The sequence below is a fragment of the Nothobranchius furzeri genome, chromosome 4, assembly GCF_043380555.1.
Source record: "Nothobranchius furzeri strain GRZ-AD chromosome 4, NfurGRZ-RIMD1, whole genome shotgun sequence".
In the NCBI taxonomy this organism is placed as follows: domain Eukaryota; kingdom Metazoa; phylum Chordata; class Actinopteri; order Cyprinodontiformes; family Nothobranchiidae; genus Nothobranchius; species Nothobranchius furzeri.
Window position 1 is genome coordinate 82,717,289 of NC_091744.1, and position 18,652 is coordinate 82,735,940.

Consider the following 18,652-nt stretch of genomic DNA (forward strand, 5'->3'; position numbering starts at 1 on the left):
CTTAAGCAGAAGAAAGCGTAGCTAACTGTTAGCTGCTAGCTCGCCGACGCTGCAGGTTTCTCTGTCCTTAGCAGATCAACATGGTCCAACTGGTGGGATCCCTTCGAAAAGAGTTGGCCGACTCCCTGTCCACCTGCAAGGTTCTGGTAGTTGGAGCAGGTGGAATCGGCTGCGAGCTGCTGAAGAACCTGGTGCTAACCGGCTTTAAGAACATCGAAGTGGTCCGTTACGTTTATATTTGTGTTAGCGTCAGAGAGCCGGCTAGAATGCTAGCTAGGTCTTTGTGTGGCCTTGGACTAATCGCTTAGACGTGGCCTTCAGAGATATTAAAAATGATGATGGTGGTGGTGTCTGTATTGCTAAGTGCTTCGTCCCACAGAGTAGATTTTATTACTAAAATGTTTAACCTTTCAATTTTAAACAGCAATATTTGGCGCCATTATCACTGCTAAGTTAGCTAGTTTGTGTGCAGCTCATTGACCGGTGGGATGGGTTCGATCACCTGGACCGTAGTTTCTCTGTTTTCAGCCTACTGGGTCATTGAAATGAGCAAATATATTACTGGCTACAATAAACGTTACACCACAGTCTGAGAATGAGGTTTAAATAAATAAACAACTGCATTTATCAGCAGGAGAGCAATGGTTTGGAGAGGATTAAATATGATTATCATTTATTGCCGTTCTAGAGATTACAGTCAAATTCCCAAAACTCATGAATTACAGAAAATTGTTTTAGAACTTCAATCCGCATGTTCCTGATTACTTCAGGTTCGTGGGTTTAGTAGCAAAGAGCTTTGTCAAAGAACAAAATAGTCCTACCAAAAATGAAGAGTAAACAAATGGATAGTTATTTAAAACTTAAACACATTATGACAAGATAAAGTGTTTAGATTTTTGAAAAAGAATCAATGCAACATTAAAGCAGAGAGTTGAGGTGCGGCAGTTTAAAAGGAGGAAACCCCCAGAGATTCGAGGGTAAAATAGGTGTGAACAGCCTCTGGTGAGGTGACCTCTGGAGGGTCTGCTTTAAAGACTTTAAATTATTCTGAAATCACAAAGACTTAAAAAAGCATTTCAAATTTAAAAAGTACCGACAAAAACTGATTATTAATTTATGCTATTATTTGAATTCTAATTAAGAGCCCTGCTGTTGGGGCTGGGGATTTAAGTCTTCACCTCGCAGCTAAGTCTACCTGTCTGAATACACCAGTTTAGCAGCAGAGAATAATCAGGTTTTGGTTTAGTTGTCCGCAGTGCCACACGGTTTTAGTCTTTTGAATTGTATGCTTTGCTAATGGTATGCCAAATAATTTACTGAATTATACATGATCATGAAGATGTCCCATTCCGATGTTGATATCAGCCCAAAAAAACTATCGGATTATATCGACTTCATCAAAATTCTCTGATATTAGCAATACGTTCCGCTTTAAATTCCATTCCAGCAATTCTATCCATCAGCGCCCAGCTCCAGCATGCACATTCCACATAATCAGAACAGTGTGTGCTAGCAAAGTAGCTAGGAACAATGTCGGCCATGTGGTTGTATTTTTCGATAAAGTCCGAAAAAGACAGTTTGGCTGAGTGCAACACTTGTCATGCACAAGTTTCCCGTGGTGGAACAGAACCGAGGAAGATTGATACGTCCAACCTCATGGTGCGTTTGAAGCAGGATCACAAAACACTGCAGAAGGATTTTCTCTGCGTCTTAAATTAAAAGTTTAGACACAACTTGTAGTGTGAGTCGTGGCGGATGGCTGCTTATACTGATCCAGGGTCCTCTGGAGGTTTCTTCCTGTTAAAAGGGAGTTTTCCTCTCCACTGTCGCTGCATGCTTGCTTAGTATGAAGATTGCTGTAAAGTCGATGCAATTTGCTGGGTTCCTTATATAGGAAACTTTTTTTCTGATTGGCTTAACAAACTGACCTGTACTGGAATGTTTATTATGTGAAGTGCCTTGAGACGACGCTTGTCGTGATTTGGCGCTATATAACTAAACTTGAATTGAATAGCAGTTGGTCAATGAACAATATTGTGTTGTTTTCCTTATGTCCCTGACCTCAGCTGTTCACATTTATGCAACCAAAGGTTAATAAAAAATTGGTCAGTTTTTTATACTTCAGGGTATCCGCGGGTCCTTAAAAAGTCTTAAATTTGCTTTTCCAAATTTAAGGCCTTAAAAATCCGTAAAAATGACAAATAATCCTTAAATACAGTTTCCAAAGGTCTTAAATTACCAAAGACCCAATAAACAAGATTCTTTTATTTCTATAAAATTTTCATGAATTTCTAGTGTTCAGCATTTTTTGTGTATGATGTTGGTGTAAGCGGAACCATACACATTCAGTTGGTTGTGAAAGGGGGCTGTTTTAAGATAAGCACATTAGCTGGTTAAGCTAGTGGGAGCTTGCGCCATGGGGACATGCAACTTTTATGGTAACTGGATGGCTAATCCCACGCTCGCGATGTGGTTAGCACTGGTTCCAGGCAATTGCTGGACATTATAGTTTAAATTTAATTTTAAAAAATAGCTTAAATTTGGTCAAAGTGGCCTTAAAAACGGTCTTAAAAGTCTTAAATTTGGCTCCCTTAAACCTGCAGATACCCTGTACTTGCTGTTGCTGGTTTTTGTTTTCTGTTTCAGTAAAATCACCTGATCAAGCCTTTTTAAACATTCCACACTACAAAATAGGTAAAAGTACGTATGATTTGTGCTGATATATCAGATTGTTATCAGTGTAGGTCAATACTGAAGCAATATTGGTATCGTATTGGAAGTGAAAACGGTTGAATCGGGACGTCCCTAATGAAGATGTTTAAGCTTTAAAAGACAAGTTAAATAAGTTCTTGTTTGTTTCATTGACATGAATAAATGAAACTATCAAGTTAGGCAAACTGCAGCGATGATGACCTTTGGGCTGGAGAGGAAGTGTTGTTGCATTTCTCTAGTCACAACTACGACTGGAGTTGAGTTTTTGTGCTAGTGGCAGTTTATCAAAACCATAGAGAGTTTTCACTCAAACGGTCAATCTTATGTAACTTAAGTCACACAACTCGGATGGTTTCTTTGTTATTCTGCCTGAAACCTATCACGTTTTCTAATAACCAAAATATTGCAGCTTTGCACTGAATATTTGATCAAAATGAGTTTTGCAGATGAGCTCTGTTACAAATGTTTTATCTTATTTTTGATTTCTGCAGATCGACTTGGACACAATTGACGTGAGCAATTTGAACCGTCAATTCCTCTTTCAAAAGAAACATGTTGGCAAATCTAAAGCGCAGGTTTGTATGCTCTGAAGTTTAGTTTAACCTCTTATTTTAAACGAATTCATGTTTTTTGGTTATAATGATTTCTAGGTGGCAAAAGAAAGTGCCCTGCAGTTCTGCCCCAGTGCAAGCATCACAGCTTACCACGACAGCATCACCAAGTGAGCTCATTAGCACGCCCTGTTGTGTAAAGCGGGAAACACACTTACCACAGTTGACTTTATTCTCCTCTCAACAGCCCTGATTATAATGTGGAGTTCTTCAGGAAGTTCATGCTTGTGATGAATGCTCTGGATAACAGAGGTATCCACAAATCACCAGACCATTTAGACTTTTCTGACACCGATCTGCCTTCAGATGATTTCAATAAAAATTCTTCTTCCCAGCTGCTCGTAACCATGTAAACAGGATGTGCTTGGCAGCTGATATCCCTCTGATTGAGAGCGGCAGTGCTGGATACCTGGGACAAGTTACTGTCATCAAAAAGGTACCAGATGCATGTCTTTTTCTGTCAAAAATCTACTAAATTATTATTTATTAAATGTTTAAACATGTAGATTTGTATGTAATTTAATCTGACTACAGTAAATGTGTTGCTAGACTTTTACTTTTAATACTTTATTGTATCCTCCACCTTCAGGGGTTGACTGAATGCTACGAGTGTCAACCAAAGCCCGCCCAGAAGACCTTCCCAGGATGCACCATCAGGAACACGCCCTCTGAGCCCATTCACTGCATCGTTTGGGCCAAGTATCTCTTCAAGTGAGCCTTCTGTTTCGTCGTGTTTTTTATCATAACTGCAGCAAATGCCGCGCAGTTTCCTGTCATCAGTTTCACGATGAATTTTGTGCTCTTAGTCAACTGTTTGGAGAGGAGGACGCTGATCAAGAAGTGTCCCCGGACACCGCAGACCCAGAGGCTGCATGTGAGTTAGAGCTCAGAGCTTTAGCAATTTATACAATCAGCTTTGACTTCACACAACAACAAAAAACAAAGAAGGAAATAAAGCATCTCCATCAGCCCTGTGCTGTGTGTTGTCTTTAAACAGGGAATCCTGAAGACACGGCGGCTCGTGCTGCAGTTTCGGAAAAAGATGGAGACATCAAACGAGTTTCCACCAAAGTATGGGCCCGATCCACCGGATACGACCCAATCAAACTATTCAACAAGGTACCAAACACAAATCTGTTGTGTATCTTTCATCTGCTGCAAAACCAAAACATATTTGAAGTTTGTTCTATTTTAGATGAATAATCAAAGTTACAGGATGCTGCTTCTTATGTTCATGTTCTCAGTTTTAAGTCATCTCAACTGCCAAAGGACATGAATCGTGAGCATAATGTAGTTTTTAAAGAGCAAGTCACCCCCTACCAGATTCTTACTCAACTCCCACTTCCTGTTTGAAAAATGAAACAAATGCTGTTGCCTAGCAGACAGAGAGGGCGGAGCCGCAAACAAATACACACACACACACACAGGCTCACAACGACATTGTGACATCATATGGTACCTCTTAGCCAATAGCGATGGCAGATTTAAATTCAAATGCAGTGCAGTTTTACCTGACCTAACGGCACAACACAGTTTTAGGCAGAAAATTAAAATTTTAACTAAAGTGCAAGGCTATTGACTACACGTGTCTGCAGCACGATTAGGCACGCGTTTTATCCGAAAAAATAGTTGATTCGGGGGTGACTTGCTCTTTAAATGCTATTTCTGTATTCCCCAGAGTTGGATAACTGAGAAAAAAGGTTTTTGTTACCAGCGCAGTAATTCTCCTGGTCTGGCAGCCGTCTGTCTGCTTTATCTTAGCATAAACAATGGAAGTGAATAGCAGGAACTAGCATTTTGTGTGATAAACAATCAATGATGAACAATAGTCTGCTTCTAGGCCTGCAGAAAAGGGACACACAACAATACAACAGGAGCAAGCTATCACTTTGTCAACTTGATGAAGAATTGTAAAATCAACATTGTTTAACTGAACAATCATACGATAATAAATCGTAGTGCATTTAGTGCCAACCACAGCCTTAAGACGTGTTGAACGTGCCCAAGTCCATACTTATGACATGTGAGCACCTGTGTGCGTACACACGCTTGTATATGTAAGGTTTCTCTATAGGAGCGTCCAATAGAGAGTGTGAGGGGCCACAGATCTGCCCCCCAAAGATGTGTAGGAGACGGAGGGAGCTCCAAGTCCCAGAGATCCAGGAGCTGCCCCAGAGCACAGGGACCCCAGGGAGACTGCGACCAGAACATGCTTTTTTCTTGCTTGTCTAACTCGGGGTGGGGGGGGATACGGAAATAGACAAAATTTCACTTAAGGGTGCAATATATCTTCAAAATATTTAATTAGATTGTTGATGACAACAGGAAACATGATCAATTTTCTCTAAAGACTCTGAATTCATGTGTAATTTAACTGTTTTTGAGTAACTGTAATTTTAAAAACAGGCTGCTTTAACCTCATCTTTATGCTGCAGTTTACCACTTAAGAACAAAGCTTTTTATTTTTTACGTATTTGATTTAGTAGGTGCTGCTTTGTCGTGATTTCAGCACAGAGCTGCAATTACATGCTTGACTGTGATTGGCTCTCCTCAGCTTTTCAAAGATGACATCATGTACCTGCTGACCATGGACAAGCTGTGGAAGAAGAGAAAAGCCCCAACACCTCTGGACTGGCAGCAGCTGGAGGGCAACGGTGAGACTAGGAATCCCAGAGCTTTGAAGCTTTTCCTGGTTGGATTAAAATTTAAAAAACAGTCAAATAAAAAAGATCATTTCAGTCTAGAATCAAAATTGTTTTCTCTCTGGTGTAAAAACAAAATAACTTTGAATTTATAGCCCGAAAAAATTAGTAAAATCTGTCTTCTTTACATTTTCCACCTAAAACTGCCTGAAGGGTTTAGCTTCAGTGACACCCTTCTGATGAGTCCTGGTTAATTCAGCCGCTGATTGTTTTTGTGGGTTTGTTTGTGATTTTTTTATCCAGTTAGTCCCAATGAGGAGGCGCCGGCTTCAGGCCTGAAAGACCAGAAGGTTCTGGATGTTTGGGGTTACTGTCAGATGTTTCAGGACAGCGTGGAAACTCTCAGCTCACAGCTGCAGGAGAAGGGCGATGATGCTGAGCTTGTTTGGGACAAGGTAAAGAACTTTTTAGCTTTTTTATTTGTTCTATTTGTTTTTACCTGTTTTGTTTCATTAATTGTTTTTAATGTTTTGTTGTTTTATATATATATATATATATATATGTGTGCGTGTGTGTGTGTGTGTGTGTGTGTGTGTGTGTGTGTGTGTGTACATATATATATACATGTATATACATATATATGTGTGTGTGTATATATATATTTGTATATATACATATATATATATATATATAAATGTGTGTGTGTATATATATATATATATATATATATTTGTGTGTGTATATTTATATATGTGTGTGTGTTTATATGTTTATATATACATGTATGTGTGTGTGTGTGTATATATATATATATATATTTGTATATATATGTGTGTGTGTATATATGTATGTATATACATACATATATACACACACACACACACACATACATATACACATATGTATGTGTGTGTGTGTGTGTGTGTGTATATATATATATATAAATATATATATATATATATATATATATATATGTATATGTATATTTATATATAATCATCGTTTTCTTATTATTTTAATAAATACTTGGTTTCCTGGACTTTCTACGTGCATCAGAGGGGCAGAGTTTAGTATTTTCTCTAGCTATAGTGATGAAGGCTCACTTTTAAAACGACTGATGGTGTGAAATAATTCCTGTCCTCCTCTCGTGATGTCAGGACGACCCTCCGGCCATGGACTTTGTCACTGCAGCAGCAAACCTACGGATGCACGTCTTCAGCATGAACATGAAGAGTCGCTTCGATGTAAAGTGTAGGTGTTTCCCAGCTTTCCTGCTTTTGGAATGAACTGTTAACATTTTATTGACATGAATCTGGAACGAGTGGTTTGAATCTAAATAAACTGTTCATCTTTCAGCGATGGCAGGAAACATCATCCCAGCTATCGCCACCACCAACGCTGTTATTGCAGGGCTGATTGTTCTGGAGGGGTTGAAGATCCTCTCTGGGGAGATGGAAACATGTCGCACGGTTCGTCCAGCAGCCTCCGTGTGTTCAGTGATGTTATGTTCTGACCCAGAATGGGAGGTTTTGTTTTTAACTCTGGGTGTTTTTAGATGCTGCTTCAGGTTCTAGATATGATTTCGTCCCGAAGTCTGGCCTAAACTGTTCTGGAAGTGTTGCAGGAGCACAAACCAGAAATGCAGCAAACGAGCTGAACAACATTAGCGTTGCGTCTCCTCCGATACATTGAACACGCTAATTACTGTGTTTGAGGCTTTTCTGCTGCCTTCAATCTGGCCCACTAATCCTGACGCCTCTAGATTATGTCTATTTTGTAGGCTCACATGTGTGTGAAATTATATAAAAAAGGGTTACCCCTATAAAACGGATCATCAAGTTAAGTATACTTTCAGCTGGTCTACACACTTTGCCAGCACATTTCTGCAGAAAATGAAGCTGTCATGATCCTGGATGATGCTGAACTCAATCAGCGTCTAAACAGTTTAAGTAAATATTTGTTTGAATGATCATCAGACTTCTCTGATATCTGATTTTTTAAATTTTCTTTCTTCAGGTCTTTCTGAATAAGTGTCCCAACCTCAGAAAGAAGCTACTGGTTCCGTGCGTCCTGGACCCACCCAGCGCTAACTGCTACGTCTGCGTCAGCAAACCCGAAGTCACCGTCAAGCTTAACGTCCAGAAAACGACGGTTTTGTCTCTGCAGGACAGGGTAAAGATACTGCACCTGAGCATGGGTCACAGTTGGGTCGGGTTGGGCATGGACCATCGAGCATCGATTGGAACCGGTTCCAACTGTTCATTTTTCCCAGAATCTTTCAAAGTTTTTTATTTTGATTCCTAGTTTCGATTCCTAGAATGCCGACCGGAAGAGGGATCCGTGGCCGATCTCCGTGAAAAATAAACGCAATCTGCAAATTGTGATCGACGCTTTTCAGAGCCGATCACACCAGCTGTCTGTGTGCAGCACCAAGTCCCCCCTCCCTTCCCCCACCCGGCGCGCAGCGGCCAAATATAAACAAACGCGTCTGCCGAACTTTTACTCCGTAATGTAAACTTTAACTCCTGCAGCTTAGAGGAAACGTGTTAACTACGTCAACACGGTGGGTTTAATAGAAGCTTTAAAGAACAAACTCTGGACGGTGTGAGGTGAGTTTGTCTCACTGCAGAAATAAAAACACACGGAGCGTCAGCAGTCAGACGCAGCCGCTCACCAACACTCGTGTGTGTGTGTGTGTGTGTGTGTGTGTGTGTGTGTGTGTGTGTGAGCTGAGCGTCAGAAGGCTGAAGAATAATTAAAGTCATCATGCTAGCTAACCCTAACCCTTCTCTGTGGTGGACCACACCAGCTTCTGCCACAATAGATATAATAATAAATAATATTTTACAGGGTATCCGTGGGTCCTTAAAAAGTCTTAAATTTGCTTTTCCAAATTTAAGGCCTTAAAAATCCGTAAAAATGAAAAATAATCCTTAAATCCAGTTTCCAAAGGTCTTAAATTACCAAAGACCCAATAAACAAGATTTCATGAGTTTCTAGTTAGTGTTCAGGATTTTTTTTTTGTGTATGATACTGGCGTAAGCGGAACCGTACACATTCAGTTGGTTGTGAAAGGGGGCTATTTTTAGATGAGCACGTTAGCTGATTAAGCTAGTGGGAGCTTGCGCCATGGGGAAGTTTAATGGTAACTGGATGGCTAATCCCACGTTTGCAACGTGGTTAGCACCGGTTCCAGGCAATAGCTGGAAATTATAGCTTAAATATATTTTTAAAAATAGCTTCAATTTGGTCAAAGTGGCCTTAAAAAAGGTCTTAAAAAGTCTTAAATTCGGCACCCATAAACCTGCAGATACCCTGTTTTAATTTCCTTTCTGAACTATTTCTGTTGAGTTTTAATGTTTAAAATCTGTTAGATTGTTACTGACAGCAGCTACGTTTAAGTTCCTGTTCTGACTGAACGCTGCTGCAGCTTGGAGGTGTAGCTCTCAGTCATCCTGGACATGATCATCCTGAGAGTTTCAGCTGAAAACAGCTGGACGTTTCTGGATATGTTGGAGACATTTAGCCTCTCATATATATATATATATATATATGTGTGTGTGTAGATATGTATACTTCTTCCAGACTTTGGTTGTGGTCAGAAACAAACACACTGGTTGTGCTGCAAGTCTTTTTCTTTTTTTCTCCAAAACATGTTTTTGTCTAAATGAAGGTGATGTTGTTGTTCACAGAATTAAAATTCATGTTGAAGTTAATATTATTTCATCAAGTAGGACCTGTGGTTAGCTGGCTCAGGTAACACATGTCATGTCTTGAAAGAATCTGTATCGGGAATCGATAGGAACCGGAATTGAAACAAGGAATTGGAATCGTTCAAAATCAAACAATGTCCAACCCTACAGTTTGGTGGTAGTTTTTAACAAACCTGAACACGATGAACGAACCATGACTTCATACTGAACAGGTTAGCTGCAGCAGGACAGAGCTGTAAACGCTCTGGTGTCTCTAACTGGTGCCATATGGGGGTGAGCTGAGGCCCTTTTTGACCACACGCTTGTTTTGTTCAGATCCTGAAGGAGAGGTTTGGGATGGTTGCTCCAGATGTTCAGATAGAAGATGGAAAAGGAACCATCCTGATCTCCTCAGAGGAGGGAGAGACGGAAGGTAGGGAAATAGTAACACGTCTGTGCGTTTTAAATGTTTTATTTCTGCTAATTTCTAATTTGGACAAATCCATTTTATCCTGAAATGTAAATGACGTGTAAGAGAGTTCCCTATTTTCTGAATAGCTTGAAAAAATGTTTCTGTATTTAAAAAAAATCATCATAGAGGATCTGTTGTTGCTAATGTGAGTTAGCTCTTAGCAAAAATGCATTTATAGTTAAACTGTTGTGCCTTTTGAACTTTCATAGCACATTTTGTAACAGTAGAGGATAAGAGGAGCAGGACCAGCTGGACAGGATCAAAAACAGAAACGATGCTGATTTAATTATTTGGAAAAGTTGCATGTGGTAATTGTAATGACTCAACCGAACAGAAGGGGGTGCTCTTTCAGCTTTGTGGTCCTGCGTTTAATAAAAACACTTTAGAAATTTATTTTTCTTATTTCAAATAAAACCGTTTTACTTAAAGATTGATTCAAAGCTCGTTTGTTTTGTGTTTATAATATTGATCATTATTTATTGTTTGTGACTGAGCTGAACGACACATTTCCCACTAAATAATCTTTCTTTTTTCTAGCAAACAACAACAAATTTCTTTCTGACTTTGGGATTCGTAACGGCAGCCGCCTTCAATCTGACGACTTCCTGCAAGATTACACACTCCTCGTTAATGTGCTGCACACGTATGTTTTTCTGAACACGCGCACACACACACGAGTAGAATCTGCCTCTCTTTTGAGCTTATAACCTCAGACTGAATTGAAACTATGGACGTGTTCTGATTGACAGCGAGGAGCTCGAGAGGGATGTGGAGTTCGAGGTGATTGGTGAGGCTCCAGACAAAGCTCCGCCCCCTCAGAGTAACCAGGAGGAAGTAAACAGCATCACCAATGGTAACAAAGACTCCGCCCAGCCGTCCACGTCCTCTAAAGGTCGGCATCATCTCCGTCCGTTAAGTACAAAAAATTAATTTGTATCTGATGACATCTTTCCTTGGTGGGTTTAGTTCGTTGGGTTTGATCGTTATGCTGCTGGAACGTCCAGTTGGACGTAGTGTTTTTGATGTAATAAAAATAACTGGGAACCGTATATTCCCAGTGTAGAACTGTGCTGCACGTCTGGTTCCAGGGTATCCGCGGGTCCTTAAAAAGTCTTAAATTAGCTTTTCCAAATTTAAGGCCTTAAAAATTACAAATAATACTTAAATACAGTTTCCAAAGGTCTTAAATTTTCAAAGACCCAATAAACAAGATTATTTTATTTTTATAAAATTTTCGTGAATTTCTAGTTCGTGTTCCGCATTTTTTGTGTACGATGTTGCCGTAAGCGGAACCGTACACATTCAGTTGGTTGTGAAAGGGGGCTATTTTTAGACGAGCACGTTAGCTGGTTAAGCTAGTGGGAGCTTACGCCATGGGGAAGTGCAAGTTTAATGGTAACTAATCCCATGTTCGCAACGTGGTTAGCACCGGTTCCAGGCAATAGCTGTAAATTGAAGCTTAAATTTAATTTTAAAAATAGCTTAAATTTGGTCTAAGTGGTCTTAAAAAGTCTTAAATTTGGCTCCCTTAAACCTGCAGATACCCTGGGTTCATGCTTTTGTTATCAGGGTCGGGTATTTTAGACTTACGTGATATTTGGTCCAGTGGTCTTTGAAGCCATCACCACCCTGGCTGCCACATTAGATTGCCGGTTCTGGTTCAGCTGAGCTTTTAATAAACGTATGGTGTTGTTGGAGAAATGATTAGATCTGGGACACGGCTTCGATCCCGTCCCCATTTATCTGTCCTGTACAGAAAAAATGCTGGACGAGATCATTTTAAACGGTAAAACATTACTGTTTTATGTTCAGTCCATCTTTTTTTTATAATAAATCCGTATCTTCTTTTATCTGCAGCTGAAGACGATGACCTCATGATCGTCGACTCTGACGAGGAGGAAGTGGCAGCATCTAACTCTGCAGCCGTGGCGACCGGCACCAAGAGGAAGTACTCAGAGACTGGCGAGTCCTCCGCCAAACGCCCACGGACGGACCAATCTGATGCAGCCGACGACGAAGATGACATCGTCGCTCTGGACTAGCGACCCTCTCGGTTCTGTCTGAAGGACTTTTCGGAACGTGTATCGACTCCAGTCAGACATTAGGCTGAAACAAGACACCTGTTTAATGAAGAACAATTTCCTCCCACATCGACGTTTTAGTGCTTTGATGCTCACTTTCCGGTGTGATACTGTAAATAGGTTCTGCATTTACAAGGTTTTGATAAATGCGGCGAGTTTCTTTTATTTTTATTCATTTACAGTCCTGAAAAAGCATCTCTTGATGGTTAAAAAAAGTGCTTTTGTATTTTTTTATAAATGTGCTGCATTTCTCATGCTACACAAGTTGGGGTGTCGTGTTTTTCTTTTATTTTTAAAAAGTTACAAAGGTTTGAGGTTTTAAAGCATCATTTGTAAACATACAGACGAAATCGTGAGTTTGTAGTCATGCTCTGAGATCCAGAGTCCGTTCGGTTTTGGTCAGTTTGTGCCAAGAGGTGTTGGTGTGCTGCCTCCTGTTTACAGTTGGGAGGTTTTTCTGCAGATCACCGGTCGGTCAGGAATCAGAATCCATAACAGCTTGAGAGGAACCAACATGGCTCCCTTTGGAACAGCGCTGACTATCAGATGGCTCAAAAGGCACATGTTGGGTTCTGGCAGCTTTGTGTCATTGAACTTGTTACAGTAGTTTCCTAAACTCGTCTCAATGGGAGCAAAATCGAGTTAAGTGAAAAGCGACCCAGGAGCGGTTAGACAAGGTCGTTCTGGCTCGTCCACCTGCAGCAGAGCACCATGTTTGTCCAGAGTTCCATATTTCATTGTGATCGGACTTGAGAGAGCTTTTGGACCAATGTGTCGAAGGTAATAAACGCAGCACTTTCAGAGGCTTTTTGTCCCGTCAGATTTGTCTTTGTGACGTAACGTTTTGTGGGATTTCACAGGCGGTAAGACCACGAAACATTCCGGGATTATAAGCCCTTTGGAAATTTTCCATTTTAAACTTGCTGCCCAGTTAAAACAAAATAAAGACGTTTCACCCGAAAAGATTTAATCTGCTTTCTCCATTGTTAGAGAAGAACAAAGGGCTGTTTTCTTAAGTTATGAATGAGGTTATGTAGTAAATGGCCTGTATTTGTATAGCACCTCCTTAGGGTTCTACACCCCCCCCCCAGGCACTTCACAACTATCACTCATTCACACGCTGGTGGGGATGAGCTACAGTGTAGCCACAGCTGCCACTGACGGGCGAGTCCTGCTGAACAATGGCGCCACTGGTTCCTCCAACCACCACCAGCAGGTAAGGCAGGTTAAAGGGCCATTCCCATCTGTACCGGGTCGCCCGGTTGTTTCCACACATCCTTGCCTTAAGCCCATGTGGGCTGATTCTACCCACCAATCAGAGGCTTGCTCTAATGGAAGGTGTGAATTTGCTGTCAGCAGTGGGTGTGTTGGCCCTGGTCGGCCTGAAGCAGACCCCCTCGAGAAGAGGGCTGAGAATGAGCCTTGGTTGGCCCGGAAAAATACCAGGCCACCCAGATATGTAAACAACCTACGCTATCCGACCCAGGCCGACCCGGTACAGATGGGAAAGGCCCATAAGTGTCTTGCTCAAGGACACAACAGCAGTATTCCCTTGTCGGAGCCAGGATCAAACCTGCAACCTTCTGATTACTGGACAACCCGCTCTACCTCCTCAGCTACTGCCGTCCCAACATAGAACACTGCTAATAAACTATTTCCTGATTTTAAAAAAAAGTCTAAAAGTCAAAGATGGTGCAGCATCAAGGCCACAAACGTGAGCAATGAGATATCTAAAATAGAAAATGTGCCTTTGCAGCTTCTGACCTGCAAAATTACAGCTGCAATGATTTGCTACTTAATCACCGGTTGAATGAGTAAAACTTGTGCTATTTATGTCCGTTTGTGATGCCTTTTATAGGTTTTACATTCATTATATGAATTAAAATGTTCTTTTAGGAAATATTTGTAACTGTATTTCATTTCTGGGGTCATCTCAAGATAAACTTACGGTGGGGTCCAGACCCGACTTTAGGAACCACGTGATCAGTGCTGCCCCATCTGGGTTGTCAAGTGTAGAAAGTGTTAGAAGTGAGACGGTAGCAACAAATCTGGGATCTGTCTCAGTCCTAGTATGTCACAGCATCCAACGTTGTGTCTGTTATATCAGAAATGACCATGAGGATGCATTTTATTGTCTGTTAGTTTAGAATGAAAAGTGCAAAGCTGGAATGCTTTTTTTTTTTTTTATTTTTTTTACCTAAATGGTTTTGCTGGCTTGTTTTGCACACTACTGTTTCTCATCTTGGCTCTGGCATTGTTGTAAAGGAGATTTCCTCATCTGTTCCTGGATAAATAAAGATGAAATTAAAACATATTTAAATTAATTATTAACCACATAACAAAAGTGAATCTCAAACATGTTTAAAGCTGAAACAGACTTCGGATCACCAGAAACTCATCTTAAAACTAGGTCAAAGATGCGTGTTTATTTACCTTTACACACGCATGTTCACTGAACATACTGAACCTTTTGACGTGTTGTAAACAAAGAACGTGCAGCACAAATTTACTTGGTTGTGAAATATCCATTTCGTACTTATGATGCAACACCTTGTAAACAAGTTTGAATATGGACTCCGGCTGGATCAAATGTCTTCCTCAAATGAAGGTTTTTGTAAAGTTAGTTTATTCAACACGTCATAAAGTTTTAGGATAAACAGATGCAAATATTTAATTAGAAAAACAAATGGTATGGGGAAATGTAACAAATCTGTTTTCAACAAATAACTTAGCAGATTTGTTACATTTAGTGATTTAATCAGAGGTAAATGGATGTGAAAGCATTTCAGCACAAAACACTCATTCAGCTGTCAACACAGTGGTGGAGGGCTGATGGTTTGGGTTTGGTCTGCGCCCACCAACTCTAGATACCAAAGTCTTCAAAGGTTATCTGAGGGTCATGCAATGGGATAATGACCCCAACCAGGAACACAGTTGTTAAAAATAAATCAATGGCCCAGTCAAAGTCCAGACTTTAACACGATTTACATTCTGTGTTGGAACCTTAGAGAACATGAATGTCTGCAAACCAGCTGGCTCAAATCGTGTTTTGACGTGTTTTTGAAGTCTTTGGTTACCATAAAAGGTTTGTCTCAGGTATGTCGTGTCAAATAAGGACAAAGCAAAGTCTCCACCCTCTGGCCAAAATTCTGTCAGGAGCAAAACTACCGAATGTTTTAAAAGCTTCAGATGTTTGGATGTACTTATGTATGTTTGAGACTCTTGTGAAGTATTTTAGAAGTTCAGCTGTTGACTACACCGCAGAGGGAGCCAAGAGGTTGCGCCTAATTTTCCAGAAAATATCCCTTTTTTATTAAATGTAAAAGAACACACATAACCCTCTGTTACAATAGAATAGAAACAGAAACAACTGCTGAGTTTATGTGGGGTGCCATTTGTAAAATCAAACAGTCATAATCTAACAGCAATATTTTTGGTTATTTAGCATATCATAAGAGAAAAAATTGGGAGTTCACTTTTTCAAAGTCATATTTTCACCATGTTATTCATACATTTATAAATGTTAAAGTTTCCAAATATATATTTAGCTAGCAAGCTAAATATTTAATTTATAGTCAAATATTTATTTTGCAAAATAAATATTTAGGTCTGATCTAAATATTTAGTTTGTAAAATAAATATTTAATTCACTAACTAAATATTTAATTAGTAAATTAAATATTTATTTTCCAAAAAAATATTTAGATCCCAGCTGAATTTTTATTTTGGGGCTAAACATTTAGTTTGCAAAATCAGTATTTGGAATATAAATATTTAAGTCTGACCCAAAAATATAAAATATAGTGTGGAGCTAAATAACATCATGGGAAATAAATATTTAGCTGGTACTTAAACATTTAGTTATTATGCAAATTCGCTTGCCAATAAGCGGAAGTTGTTACCAAAATAAAAGCTGGATCTCGCTAACCTCTTTATAAACTCTTGCTCTGAACCAGAACTTGTTTTATCTCTGTTTCTATTCTTCTTCAGCCAACACGTTGGACATGTTCAGAAGAATAGAACCGGAGATGAAACCAGTTCTGGTTCGGAGCAAGAGTTTATAAAGAAGTTAGCGAGATCCAGCTTTTATTTTGGTAATCAACTTCCGCTTATTGGCAAGCAAATTTGCATATTAGCAAAATGTTTAAGTACCAGCTAAATATTTATTTCCCACGATGTTATTTAGCTCCACACTTTATATTTTTGGGTCAGACTTAAATATTTATACTGATTTTGCAAACTAAATGTTTGGCTCGAAAATAAATATTTAGCTGGGATCTAAATAATTTTTCGGAAAATAAATATTTAATTAACAAATCAAATATTTAGTTCCAAAATAAATATTTAATTTGTAAATTAAATATTTAGTTAGTGAATTAAATATTTATTTTACAAACTAAATATTTAGATCAGACCTAAATATTTAGTTTGCAAAATAAATATTTAACTAAATTAAATATGTAGCTTGCTAGCTAAATATATATTTGGAAACTTTAACATTTATAAATGTATGAATAACATGGGGAAAAAATGACTTTGAAAAAGTGAAATCCCAATTTTTTCTCTTATGATATGCTAAATAACCAAAAATATTGCTGTTAGATTATGACTGTTTGACTTTACAAATGGCACCCCATAATTTCAGGGTTAAAACAGCATTTACTTCCACGGGTTAGTCTTGAGATAACCTGCTGCCTAAACTTTTGATTTTTTTCTGCAAACATTATGTATTTCTTTAATTTATCCAATAATATAAAATCTAATTTCTATATTTTGAGTTTATTTAAATTTTCTTCATCGTGACACGTCATCGGCATCATCATCATTTCCTCTTTACATTAATTAATAACATTAAATAGAATAATGTGTTAACAATATTTAAACTAATCATTATAAATGTCATTTTTGTTGTATTAATTATCTTGGTCCACGCAAATAAATAAATGTTTATTTATTATTGCCAGCTGCTCCGAGTTTTGGGTTTCGCCCCTCACAGGAGTCTTCTGATTGGTCAGACGGGTAGCCCCTCCCCCGGGCTCGCGACAGTTGCATAACCCTCACCGAGGGTCTGCGCGGACAGCTAAAACTGCGACTAAAACGGGTTAAATGACATCAAACTTATGCTATGGCTTCCAGATAAACGGTTATTCGCTTTTATCTTTACGTGGCGACGGATTTCCCGCCCCCAGACAAACACAAAGGAAGGTTCAGGCGGAAAACAAAGCCCCCGGCCGATGGTTGTTTTGAACAGACTGCTAACTTCTGACAGCAGCGGAGTTTAGAAGCTAGCTCGTCGCGGTGCAGCCAAACAGGCATCGCAAAATGGTGATTTTCTCCTCGGCAGTTCGACCTCTGGTGTCTCATCTACACCGTCAGCTCGTCAAACACGCCAAGAGTCGCCGGGTGACGCCTGTCAGACGATGCAACCTCGCGGCGTGCTCCAGCAAATATGTGCTTTCTCAGAGTGAGTACACGGAGAGCTGCAGACCAAGGCTTAACTGTTCAGGCTGGGTTGGTGGCGCCTGTGGGGTACACGCTACCGAAAAACGGTAAACAAAGCTTCTCCGGGTGTTACCAAAACACATCCATCGCCTCCGGGCGTGATGCTGACCGTTTGATGCTCTTTCACCTACCTACTTCTTATCACCTCTGACCTAAAAACGTACAAATATGCAACAATTTCGCAATAAACCAAACATGCCGAATGTTACTATGAGTCCAGTTGTATGATCCATTTCCGTCCGTTTCTAACCACAGAGGTTTAAACACACCTGAGCTGGTGTAACCACGCTCACCAACTTCAGCACTAGTTAAGTAACTGTTGCAACATTAAAGAAGCAGAAACAATCAGATGTGAATCTCTCCAGAGCTCTAAGCTTTGCAATGTTTAAGGCACAATGATGAACACAGTTAATGTTTAACACGTGCAGTGGGCTCAGGGAGAAAGTTAAACCACTTAAGATATTTTATTTCTGTTTTTGGTTTGATCTATCTAATAAATAGTCTTAGTTTTCTTGTTTTCCACAGAAAGTGTCCTGATATTTCAGTTTGTTATAAAAATGTGGACTCTGTCCCTGGAAGACTTGATGAAGGGAACAATCTCAGCATTTTAATTCTACCTCATTTCATTCTGGTTTATTTGTCCTGACTCATGTGACTTAAACACTTAACCCTGAACTCTGTAGTGCCTGGTATATCAAATATTAACAAAACAGCATAAAAACTGGTGCACAACGATCTATTTTCCATAACTGCTGAGAATGTTCATGTTTTTAGAAACCGGCTCAAGACTCATCTTTTTAGCTTAGCTTTTAACTGATAACTATCACTTTTTAAATTATTTAATTACTTAGGTTATTTATTTATCTATTTTTTTTATTTAATGTATTCTTTCTTTATACGTGCTTTTTAAACAGTTTTCTACCATGATTTATGATCAACA

General features: G+C 39.4%; 2 protein-coding genes and 1 long non-coding RNA gene across 3 annotated transcripts in view; 2 read left to right on the forward strand and 1 right to left on the reverse strand.

Annotated features, from left to right (window-relative positions):
* uba2 (ubiquitin-like modifier activating enzyme 2) lies at positions 1-12,474 on the forward strand. The gene is made up of 17 exons (XM_015965193.3): positions 1-221; positions 3,204-3,287; positions 3,363-3,433; positions 3,511-3,575; positions 3,659-3,759; positions 3,913-4,034; positions 4,130-4,197; positions 4,321-4,442; positions 5,878-5,977; positions 6,269-6,420; positions 7,123-7,216; positions 7,322-7,434; positions 7,982-8,137; positions 9,994-10,090; positions 10,667-10,772; positions 10,879-11,021; positions 11,987-12,474. The coding sequence occupies exons 1-17, from the start codon at positions 81-83 to the stop codon at positions 12,169-12,171; spliced, it is 1,920 nt and encodes a 639-aa protein (XP_015820679.1). The 5' UTR covers positions 1-80; the 3' UTR covers positions 12,172-12,474.
* LOC107389183 (uncharacterized) overlaps positions 5,878-18,652 on the reverse strand; it is a 13,198-nt gene continuing 423 nt past the window's right edge. Inside the window, exons 2-4 of the long non-coding RNA XR_008559585.2 lie at positions 14,408-14,494; positions 14,159-14,305; positions 5,878-6,012 (exon numbers count right to left, since the gene is read on the reverse strand). This is a non-coding gene — a long non-coding RNA (uncharacterized lncRNA). The remainder of the gene's footprint in view (positions 6,013-14,158; positions 14,306-14,407; positions 14,495-18,652) is intronic.
* The window catches only part of ca5a (carbonic anhydrase Va), a gene marked incomplete in the record, with an annotated part of 18,947 nt that continues 17,525 nt past the window's right edge, over positions 17,231-18,652 (forward strand). Inside the window, 1 exon segment of the mRNA XM_070550516.1 lies at positions 17,231-17,674. Coding sequence (XP_070406617.1) covers positions 17,533-17,674 — 142 coding nt within the window.

Bases quoted from the DNA above. Each gene is read 5' to 3' on its own strand.
- uba2 (XM_015965193.3), top strand. From the start codon at position 81: ATGGTCCAACTGGTGGGATCCCTTCGAAAAGAGTTGGCCGACTCCCTG. The intron at 6,421-7,122 runs GTAAAGAACTTT...TCGTGATGTCAG, and splicing joins CTGAGCTTGTTTGGGACAAG to GACGACCCTCCGGCCATGGA. The intron at 11,022-11,986 runs GTCGGCATCATC...TTTTATCTGCAG, and splicing joins GCCGTCCACGTCCTCTAAAG to CTGAAGACGATGACCTCATG.